Source organism: Pristiophorus japonicus, chromosome 10 (assembly GCF_044704955.1).
Source record: "Pristiophorus japonicus isolate sPriJap1 chromosome 10, sPriJap1.hap1, whole genome shotgun sequence".
NCBI classification, from domain to species: Eukaryota; Metazoa; Chordata; class Chondrichthyes; family Pristiophoridae; genus Pristiophorus; species Pristiophorus japonicus.
Window position 1 is genome coordinate 65,992,142 of NC_091986.1, and position 11,973 is coordinate 66,004,114.

The following is an 11,973-nucleotide window of genomic DNA, read 5'->3' on the forward strand; positions in this document are numbered from 1 at the left end:
CCATTTGATAATCACAGCCTCCACTGATTAGGAAGACAACAGTAGCTAATTTTTGAATGCCAAGGACAATGTACGAAGATTAAGATATGCAAACGTGTTGACAGAAGGTAAGAAGATTGGTGAGGCTACAAAGCGTGGCAGCCAACTAAATACTTTATTTCAGAAATCACTACCTGGAACAGATAAACAAGAAGGAAAGTCCTACAATGTGTAAGTTCTCACTCTCAACCACATTTTTAAAACCACACAATGACAGAGAAGAAATCAAGAGGAGTGGGACAAGAATGGATTGTAAGACCAACATTGCACAATATTTGAAGAGACTTTATAGATTCAATATAGCTGTATGTTCCTCTGCCCTCTGGATGACTGGAGGTTGAGGTTTCTGTGAGATATGGAGGAATGCATTAAAAAAATGCAAGTGCTGAGGCTTGGAGTTAGATCTGCAAGAAGGAGCACGTGAGAGGCAGTAGGCCTATGGCTTGGGTTACAGAGGGAAGAGCAGGTGGCGTGAGTTCGCGGGCATAGGTAGTGATTTGCATTAGAGGGTGTAAGGTGATGCCAGTTGGTTAATGCTGCCCACTGGGTGTTGGCAGCTGGGGAGTTTTACACCTCAATCAGATATTAATGGAATCTTGCGTGAAGGGGAAGATAGGGAAAGGGAAAAGCAGACATGGCTTATGCACGCCCAACCATCTACCAGGCAGTTATAGAGCAACAATGGCAGGACTCGTCACTGTCACTAGTTACAGGTAGATACGGATGTAGAGGATAAAAGAATTGTTGGTAAACAAAGAAAGAAGAAAATAATTTATTTTTGTGTTGAAAAAGGAGGGCAGGGCTTGAACAGTGCTGATTTTTGGAGGTGGCCAGTTGTATGACAGTACTTTGCAATCAATGTTCTGTTACTGACTGCTCCATTTTTGATCGGGACAGAGGAGCGGTGAGAGATTGGGGCCCAGGAGCGTCGTGATCGGGGCCCAGGAGAGGTGAGGGCCCAGGGGCAGCATGGGCCAGCCCACACTGCGATCATATGGATAGTAGAAACATGTGTGCATACTAAGTCCGTGCAGCAGAGCTTGCTCTCCAATCTTGGTTAACCCTTGCAACTGGATCAAGACCTAGCTCAGTCAAGCCCGTGTGGTGACTGGTGTGCAACAGTTACCTGACATTAAAATAATCCACGCACAGGCATCTTCCACCCATCAATATGTATTTCGGGACCTAGAATGTCAGGTCCCTCATTGAAACACCTGTGAACACATCCCTTTTTGGTGTGGAAGTGGGTCAACCTGAATACGAGGGACTGCCTAATACTACTACTGCTTTACAATGCAAGGAAATAGACCCGCAGTCTCAGATCTGCATTCCTCTGCACAATGTGCTAACACTTGTGGACACAATGAAGAAAAATGGGGGTGTTTATGTCTGTGTGTATGTGTGCACACATGCGCCCTCTATTGGCACTTGTCCTGTCTGGAGCAGATTGCCCGTCTGCCATCTCAGACGGGGAGTGACACAGGCAGGGTCAGCATTAGAGGGCACGATCCCTGTGTAACTGCCTGGATCAGATCTTTTGATGCCTTAAATATTGATAGTATTACTCTTCAATCAGCAGATGTTCCAAGTCAATCGTTCTCTGTTTTAATACCCTGCCCCACAGCAGTTTTAGGGGGTTTAAAAATTCAACCGCTGACCAGGAATATTCACAGAGCATGAAGATGTATTTTTTCCTTTCAGATTCCGGCAGTCCTTTTGTGGTTAATGCGGTTTTTATTTTCCTTTTTAGTCCCCTTCTGATTGGGAATAGTCTGGTGCTGAAGTAGATGTGGAAGTCAAGTTTCCTGCATCTATATTAAGAGCAGCAGTGTGCCCTCATTGCGCCAACTCTGGGGATTAACAGGCACAAACCACACAGCTGCAGTTATTCTTGGACATTTCTATTTATTCTCTCCTCTTCTGACACATAAGGAGATTTCTGGAGGTTCTCATCCCTCCAAATGTGTCATAAATACCCTGTCCGCTGGTAGTTTAAGGGGAGGAGTTAAACAATAGGAGAGGGAAGTAAAAAAAAAGTGATTTAACTCGCATCCCAGCGATCACTGAGATGAACAGGAAAGTAACATTCCTCGTTGTAAATAGTTGCATGGAGATAAATCTGATTCGGGGATGTACAGGGGCACAGACTGCGGTACTGCACTCACTGCATCAACGCAGAGTCTGGCTGCCCTCTATTTCTGGGGTTAACTCCTCTTCTTCCTTACAATCTGCTGCCGTTCTGATGAGCAAGTTTCATTCGTCTAAATATATAGGTACAGAATCGCACGTTAAGGTGTGTCGCTGTCAGAAACTGGCCCTGCCCAGAATTCAGGTCAAAACGCCCGCTTGCATTGCTAAGCAGAATTGAATTAAGCAAATTCTGCACACACATCTGGTCACACCGGCTGCGAACATCGAAATAAGGATGTGATCCTTGTCCCCGCCTCCCCCCCCCCCAAAAAAAAACAATCCCCCCCAATACAGCAAAAAGAGTGAAATGCACAGACCTGGTTCGTATTTCAGGTAGAGAATGGACACGATGTAATAAGCCAAGTCAAACAGCGGGAACATGGACATATTAGAAAAATAAAGAGCGACTTCGCTCAGGTTCAGCACCGCCAGGATATCCATGCTGAGGGAATTCGGCGTCTGCAGCTTCTGATGGGTGCTTTGGCCAGGTGGCTCTGAATCTTGTCTCCGGTTCCTGGTCTCTTTGTCTGTCTTTTTCCCTCTCTCTGTCTCTCTATATCTGTCTGTTTGCCTTTTCCCAGCTGCGGTTGACAGGGTAACTGCCCCTAACCCAGCCCCTTGAACTATCACAAATAACCCCCTGACGTCACCCACACAACACACAATTGCACTGCCAAAGTCTGATCAAAGCCAATCAGAGACTTGGAACTGCAGCCTACACAGAATAAACAGCACACACACACAAACACACATACATAGCCCTAAAAGGCAGGAGAGGAAGCAGTCATCCAGGCACAGCCCAGTGAGAGGCAAGGCTTAACAAAGCGAAACTGTCCCCACAAACTGTCAGCATTGGGCTCTTGGAGGTGCCCTGCCCTGCCCTCAAGGTCTAGATGTCATCAGAATTACCCGGGATTAAGCAGAAGGCAGCAGGCCGGGCCCCGCACACCCAGACTTCAACTCCTTTAAACCTGAATCCAATATGCACCTTTGTCAGGTCACCCAGGACGAATGGGTCTACTTGAAACATGCATTCCCCCAGGATTCAAGGGCACCAGCACTCAAATACTCTCCCTCTCACACAAAAACACAAGCACAAACAGACATACACAAGTACACACAGACATAAACACACAACAGACATAAACACAAACACGAAAGAAATATCACCCATTTTGGTTTAAAAAAGCAACCTATATTTCTGACAAAGATTCCCACCTGAAACATGCACTCATCTATTCTCTCCACAGATGCTAACTGACCTGACGGAATATTTCCAGCATTTTCTGTGTTTTTATTGAATTTAAAATAATTACAGCTCCTCTGCTTATTTTTAAATGACGTACAATATCATAGAAATTTACAGCACGGAAGGAGGTCATTTCGGCCCATCGTGCCCGTAAAGAACTTGAATTTATATAGCGTTTCACATCCTCAGGACGACCCACGCACTTTTTTTTAAAGTGTAGTCACTGTTGTAATGTAGGAAACGCAACAGCTAATTTGCACACAGCAAGATCCCACAAACAGCAATGAGATAAATAAGCAGAAAATCTGTTTGGGTGGTACGGATTATTGGGATAAATATTGGCCAGGATATCTCACTTATGTGCTTGGAATACATAGGAACAGGATTAGGCCGTTCAGCCCCTTGAGTCTGTTCTACTATTCAATTAGATCAGGGCTAATATGTACCTTAACTCCATCCACCCACCTTTCTTCCATATCCCTTAATATCGTTGCCGAACAAAATATTAATCTCAGTTTTGAAATTTTCAATTGACCCCCAACCTCAATAGCTATTTGGGGAGAGAGCTCCAGAATTTCACTGCCCTATGTGTGAAGAAGTGTTTCCTGACATCATCCCTGAATGGCCTTAGCTCTGATTTCAAGGTTATGCCCCCTTGTTCTGGACACACCCACCAGAGGAAATAATTTCTCTCTTATGTATGTAAACTTTGTAATAGTGTAAGACTTGCCACCAAGGGGCGCACCTGTTGGAAACCCCGGGTCACCTGCACACCTCGTGTAAGCAAGTATAAAAGGCTATCTGCCATGCTGCTGTTGCACTCTGGAGTTTGATTAAAGAGACCAAGGTCACATCAGTTTGAACTTACAGCATACAGTGGAGTTATTCTGAACATAACAATTGGCGCCGAGTAACAGATCATGAACTTTCAGGCGGTTATGGCTGCCATTGGTATTCTTGAGAAATTTGTTGAGGGTGATGATTAGGAAGCCTTCGTTGAGCGTCTTGACCAGTACTTTGTGGCCAACGAGCTGGATACAGACAGTAACGCGGTCAAACGCAGGGCAATTCTCCTCACCGTTTCTGGGTCCACGATGTATGGCCCGATATAGGGCAGCACGAGCCAGCCCATACTGCTATATATGTGCGCACTCGGTCTGTGCAGCAGAGCTGGTCTCCAGTCATCTTGGGTAATCCTTGCCACTGGACCAAGACCTAGCTCTGTCAAGCCCGTGTGGTGACTTATGTGCAACGGCCACCACACGTTAAAAAAATCCAAGCACAGGCATCTTTCATCCTTCAAGATGTAGTTCGGGATCTGGAATATTAGGTCCTTCATTGAAACACCTGTGAACTCATTCTTTTTTGGCATGGAAGCAAATCGTCCTCGCTTCGAGGGACTGTCTGTGATAATGATGACTATGGCCTCATCAAAAATCTGCTAGCACCAACGAAACTAATGAACAAGACATATGCAGAGTTGTGTACGCTGGTTCGGGAACACCTCAAGCTGAAGGAGAGCATCTTAAAGGCCAGGTATCACTTTTATACCCACCATCGCTCTGAGGGCCAGGACGTGGTGAGCTATGTCGTCGACCTAAGTTGCCTTGCGGGACCGAGCAAATTTGCTGGATTTTGGGGGGAAATGTTGTGGGACTTTTTCATGCTTGGATTCGGCCACGAGGTAATTCTTCGCAAACTGCTGAGTGCCGAATCCCTAGATCTGAGCAAGGCCATCACGATAGCCGAGGCTTTCATGCCCACGAACGATAACACTAAGCAGATATCTTCTCAGCATCGAAGCTCACCGGCAAGTATTGTGCATAAAATAACGCCTTCAGCAGGCAGAACTGTACATAACATGTATGGCAGGGCCTACGCGCCTGCAGAGGCCAGAGCTAGGATGACTCAGAGTCTGCTGTGGGGCATGAATGCGAATTCATTAACACTATGTTGGCGCTGTGGGGGTAATCATAGAGCCTATCAATGTCGATTCAAGCACTACATGTGCAAAGGCTGTGGAAAAATGGGGCACCTCCAACGAATGTGCAAACGTGTTGCGACTCACCACGTGGCAGAGTCGGCAGAAGATGACTGATCCGGCGCGGATCACACTGAACGAATAAGAGAGGCAACTCAACCCAAGGCTGAAGAGGAAGTGTATGGGGTACACATCTTCACCTCCAAAAGCCCTCCGATAATGTTGAAAGTCAAATTAAACGGCATTCCAGTTTCCATGGAATTAGACAGTCAGTCAAGTATGAGCCAGAAGGCCTTTGAGAAACTGTGGGGCAACAAGGCACAAAGGCCAAAACTAAGCCCAATTCATACAAAGCTGCACACTTACACCAAAGAGCTCATACCAGTAATTGACAGTGAAGGTATCGTACGATGGAGCTGTGCATGATTTATCACTATGGATTGTACCAGGTGATGGCCTAGCGCTGTTCGGCAGAAGCTGGCTAGGAAAGATCTGATGGAACTGGGAGGACATCAAAACGCAGTCTTCGGTCGATGACGCCTCGTGCGCTCAAGTGCTAAACAAATTTCCGTCATTATTTGAACAAGGCATTGGCAACTTCACAGGCGCCAAAGTGCAGATCCATCTAGTCCCTGATGCGCGGCCTGTTCATCACAAGGCCCAAGCGGTTCCATATATGATGCGGGAGAAAGTCGAGATCGAACTGGACACACTCAACGAGAGGGAATTATATTGCCAGTCGAGTTCAACGAGTGGGCCAGTCCAATTGTTCCGGTGCTGAAAAGCAATGGCACGGTAAGAATCTGCGGAGACTACAAAGTGATCAACGGGTTACAGGACCAGTACCCACTACCCAAAGCGGAGGACCTGTTCGTAGCGTTAGCAGGGGGAAGTCGTTCACCAAGCTGGATCTTTCCTCTGCTTACCTGACACAGGAGCTGGCTGAATCTTTGAAAAGATTGACAAAGGATTGTTCATTTACCACAGATGCCCTTTTGGGATTCGTTCGGCTGCTGCCATCATCCAGAGGAACATGGAGAGTCTGCTGAAATCGGTTCCGCGCACCGTTGTGTTCCAAGACGACATCCTGATCACTGGTCGTGACACCACCGAACACTTGCACAACTTGGAAGAGGTTCTAAAGCGACTGGACAGAGTGGGACTCAGGCTGAAATGCTCCAAGTGTGCTTTCCTGGTGCCAGTGGTCGAATTTTTGGGGAGAAAGATTGCGGCAGATGGCATCAGACCCACGGACTCTAAGACAGAGGCCATCAAGAATGCACCCAGACCACAGAATGTGACAGAGCTGCGTTCATTCCTGAGACTCCTCAACTATTTTGGTAACTTTCTATCCGGGATGAGCACTTTGCTGGAACCTTTGCATTTATTGCTACGTAAGGGTGACGACTGGGTTTCGGGTAAATCTCAAGGGACAGCCTTCGATAAGGCCCGAAACATGCTGTGTTCTAACAAGTTACTTGTATTGTATGACCCGTGTAAATGTTTAGTACGAGCTTGTGATGCAGCTTCATACGGGTTCGGTTGTACATTACAGCAAGCTAATGTGTCAGGCAAACTGCAACAGGTTGCATATGCGTCCAGAAGTCTATCTAAGGCTGAAAGAGCCTACAGTATGGTTGAGAAACAAGCATTAGCATGCGTATACGGGGTTAAGAAAATGCACCAATACCTATTTGGACTCCAGTTCGAGCTCGAAACCGACCACAAACCGCTCATTTCGCTGTTTTCAGAAAACAAAGGTATTAACACCAATGCTTCATCCCACATCCAAAAATGGGCACTAACATTATCTGCGTATGACTATGTAATCCGCCACAGACCAGGCACTGAGAACTGTGCTTATGCCCTCAGTCGGCTACCATTGCCCACCACCGGGGTGGAAATGGCGCAACCCGCAGACTTGCTTCTTGTAATGGATGCTTTTGAGAGCGAGGGGTCACCTGTCACAGCTTGCCAGATCAGGACCTGGATTAGCCAGGACCCTGTAGTATCACTAGTAAAAAACTGCGTCCTTAATGGGAGCTGGTCGGCTGTTACCGGGGAAATGCAAGACAAAATTAAGCCGTTTTACCGATGCAAGGATGAAATGTCCATCCAATCGGATTGTCTCCTATGGGGGAATTGCGTGGTTTTGCCAAAAAAAGGCTGGGAAACGTTTATACGCGACCTACACAGTACCCACCCAGGCATAGTCATGACGAAGGCTATTGCCAGGTTTGGTGGTCCGGCATTGACTCAGAATTGGAGTCATGCGTACACCAATGTAACACTTGCTCACAGTTGACCAATGCACCAAGGGAAGCCCCACTGAGTCTGTGGTCATGGCCCTCCAAACCGTGGTCCAGGGTCCATGTAGATTTCGCTAGCCCCCTTCTAGGAAAGATGTTCCTAGTAGCAGTGGACGCTAACTCTAAATGGATTGAATGTGTAATAATGTCATCATGTACGTCCACTACCACCATTGAAAGCCTCTGGGCCATGTTCGCCACCCATGGTTTGCCCGACATCCTTGTTAGTGACAATGGACCATGTTTCACCAGCTCGTAATTCAACGAGTTCATGACCCGCAATGGCATCAAACATGTCAGGTCTGCCCCGTTTAAGCTCGCATCCAATGGTCAAGCGAAACGGACAATCCAAACTATCAAGGAGAGCTTGAAATGCTTGAAGGACGGTTTCCTGCAGGCCTGGTTATCTCGGGTTCTGCTCAGCTACCGGACACGATCCCACTCGCTTACCGGGGTTCCCCCAGCAGAATTGTTAATGAAGAGAGCACTCAAAACCAGACTCTCCTTAGTCCACCCAGATCTCCACCCGTGATCATGTAGAAATCCGGCGTCACCAGCATAACATGTACCACGATCGCGCGGCTATATCATGTAACATTGAGGTTAATGACCCTGTATTTGTTCTTAATTACGGTCATGGTCCCAAATGAGTTGCTGGCACTGTTTTAGCCAAGGAGGGGAATAGTGTTTGTTGTCAAACTTCTGAATGGGCAAACGCACAGAAAGCATTTGGATCAGACCAAACTGCGATTCACTGACAACCACGAACAGTTTGAAGAGGACATTACCATAATTGATCCACCAACACACACCCAACCAGCAATCGACCTCGCTGTTAATCACGAGGATGAACCACCGTGCCCGACAGTCTGATCAGACCAGCCGCGCTGCAGTGCAGCAATGATCCGACCAACTCACCCATGCCAGGACTTCAACTCAGGCAATCAACCCGGGAACGAAGAGCCCCTGATCGCCTCAACTTGTAAATAACTTGTATTTAAGACTTTGGGGGGAGGTGGGGGTGTGACGGGGGGTGGGGGGCGGGAGGGAGGTGCAGTGATGTTATGTATGTAAACTTTGTATTAGTGTAAGACTTGCCACCTGTTGGAGACCCAAGGGTCACCTGCATACCTCGTGCAAGCAAGTATAAAAGGTTGTCTGCCATGCTGCTGTTGCACTCTGGAATTTGATTAAAGAGACTGAGGTCACATCAGTTTGAGCTTACAACATATAGTCTTGTTGAGTTATTCTGAACATAACATTCTCTATCTACCCTATCCACTCTTTTAAACACCTCAGTTAGATCACCCTTTAATCATCTATACTCAAGGGAATACAAGCCCAGCCTCATAATTTAACCCTTTTAGTCCTGGCATCCTTCTGGTAAATCTGCGCTGCACCCCCTCCAAGGCCAATATATGCTTCCTGAAGCCCGGTGCCCAGAACTGAATGTAGTTACTCTAAATGGGGTCTAACCAGAGCTTTATATAACTGTAACATAACTTCCGCCCCTTTCTATTCCAATCCCCTTGAATTAACCTTTCATTCCAACATTCCATTAACCTTTTTAATTTTTTGTACCTGTCCGCTAGCTTTTACTGATTTCTGTACTTGTACAGAATGTGATCTTTTACATGCACCTGAGAGGGCAAACAAGGCCTCATATAATGTCTCATCCAAAAGACAGCACCTCTGACAGTGCAATACTGCCTCATTATTGCCCTAAAGTGTCAGTCTATATGTTCAAGTCTCGAGAGGGGCTTCAACCCATCATCTTCTGACTCAGGAGCAAGAGTGCTACCACTGAGCTATCTATACATCTGTACGTACTTCTTGTCTACAAAATGTTACTTCCGGTTGTAAGTTTTTGAGTCAATTTTTTCTCGTACACTTTATATAATGGAAAGTGCCTATGTAAAGCTGACACACTGTAATTAGATCCTCCCACCATCCATGGCATTTTAGCACCTCAGTTTTGCACTTCCCAGTTCCTCAGGGCCATGGGATCTTTTACGTCCACAGTGCTGCACTTTCTCAATACTACGCTGAAATGTCAGCCTACATAGTTGTGATCAAGTCTCTGGAGTGAAACTTGAATCCACAACCTTCTGACTCCAAGGCAAACAAGCACTGAGCCATGGCTTACACTCAAAGTCATATTTGATAAACTGAGTAAAGTTTTTTTTGAAGAAGTGACCACTTTGGTAGATAAAGGGTATGCAGTAGATATTGCATATATGGATTTTCAGGAGACATTCAATAAATTGTTTCACAGGAAGTTTGTTTGAAAAATTCAAGCATATGGTATGAGAGGAAATGCAGCAGTATCAATAGAAGGTTGGTTGAACATAGGAACAGAAGTAGACCATTTAGCCCTCGAGCCTATTCCACCATTCACGACATCATGGCTGAACTGTGACCTAACTCCCGCCTTTTCCCCATATCCCTTAATACCTTTGGTTAACGAAAATCTATCAATCTCAGATTTAAAATAAACAATTGATTCCAGCATCAATTGCCAATTGAGGAAGAGAATTCCAAACTCCTACAACCCTTTGCATGTTGAAGTGTTTCCCAATTTCACTCCTGAAAAGGTCTGGCTCTAATTTTTAGACTATGCCCCCTAGTCCTAGACTCCCCAACCAGTGGGAATAGTTTCTCTCTGTCTACCCAATTAGTTCCGCTTAATATTTTGAAAACTTCAATCAACCCTTAACCTTCTAAATTCCAGGGAATACAACCGTAGTTTGTGTAATCTCTCCTCGTAATTTATCCCTTAGAGTCCAGGTATCAAAGGTAGTAATCTCCGGATTACTCCCAGTGCCACGAGCTAGTGAATACAGAAATAGGAGGATAGAGCAGATGAATACGTGGCTGGAGAGATGATGCAGGTGGGAGGGCTTTAGTTTCCTGAGGCATTGGGACCGCTTCTGGGGGAGGTAGGATCTGTACAAGCCGGACGTGTTGCACCTCAACAGAGCCGGGACCAATATCCTCCCAGGGGGCTTTGCTAGTGCTGTTCGGGAGGGTTTAAACTAGCTTGGCAGGGGGATGGGAACCTGAAAATAGATTCAGTAGGGAGGGGAGTAAAGCTGGAATTAGCAAGCAAAAATAAAGAAAGTGAGTTTGAAGGAGAGAGGAAGCAAGCAGGAAAAAAAGGTAAAAAAAATCAAACTGAAAGGCACTTTGTCTAAATGCACAAATCATTTGCAACAAAATAGATGAGTTGACGGCACAAATTGAGACAAATGGGTATGATCTGATAGCCATTACAGAGACGTGGTTGCAAAGTGACCAGGACTGGGAATTAAATATTCAGAGGTACCAGATAATCTGTTTGATGTTGGTTGAGGGATAAATATTGGTCAGAACACTGGGGAGAACTCCCCTGCTCCACTTCGAATAGTGCCATGGGGATCTGTTATATCCACCTGAGAGGGGAGACGGGCCCTCTGTTTAACATTTCACTAGGAAGACGGCATTTCCAACAGTGCAGCTATCCCTCAGTACTGCACTGGAGAGTCAGAGAATGGAATCATGGAAACATAGAATAATTACAGCACAGAAGGAGGCCATTCGGCCCGTCGAGCCGGTGCCTGCCTAGATTATGTGCTCAAATCCCTGGACTGGGACTTTGACCCATGACCTTCTGACTCAGACGACAGTGCTACCGTTGAGCTACAGGCTGCATACATTCATTCACATACATGCAGCAGCTGGAGGGAGAATTGAACATAAGCGTCTCCCTGACAATGGAGGCAGCTTGAGCCTGGAGCTATTACAGGTCCTGTCAAGGACAAAATGAGAAATAAAAAGTAACAATTATGACATCACAAGGATGTAGAACAGTGGTTCTTCCAGATCAATTGAATCACTGGATAGGGAATGAATCTTAAAGGCAACTAATAACTGATTTAATTTCCTTCAATTGCTGATTTTCTTATTTTAACAATTTATAATTATGGTATATATTTTTTAATTTTGTTTAATTATAATTAATCTTATACTGATTTTACTATTGTACACTCCTTTTTGTACTATTTACAATGTAATTTGAATATTTTTTAATAGTTTTTTCGCCTGTGTCTATCTGCGTGCACATTTTGGCTGCCGTTCGGACCCGAGTCTTTAACCTTTTTTTACATGTCCATCTCACGCTTTTTCTCTCTCTCCTTCAATGGTCAATATCTAACATGGTGTAAAAT

At 45.6% G+C, this 11,973-nt stretch overlaps 1 protein-coding gene across 1 annotated transcript in view; it reads right to left on the minus strand.

Annotated features, from left to right (window-relative positions):
- LOC139274749 (trimeric intracellular cation channel type A-like) overlaps positions 1 to 2,769 on the minus strand; it is a 32,073-nt gene extending 29,304 nt beyond the window's left edge. Inside the window, exon 1 of the mRNA XM_070891436.1 lies at positions 2,547 to 2,769. Within this exon, the coding sequence (XP_070747537.1) occupies positions 2,547 to 2,670 (124 nt within the window). The 5' untranslated portion in view covers positions 2,671 to 2,769. The remainder of the gene's footprint in view (positions 1 to 2,546) is intronic.
- Between the last annotated feature and the right edge of the window lie 9,204 nt (positions 2,770 to 11,973).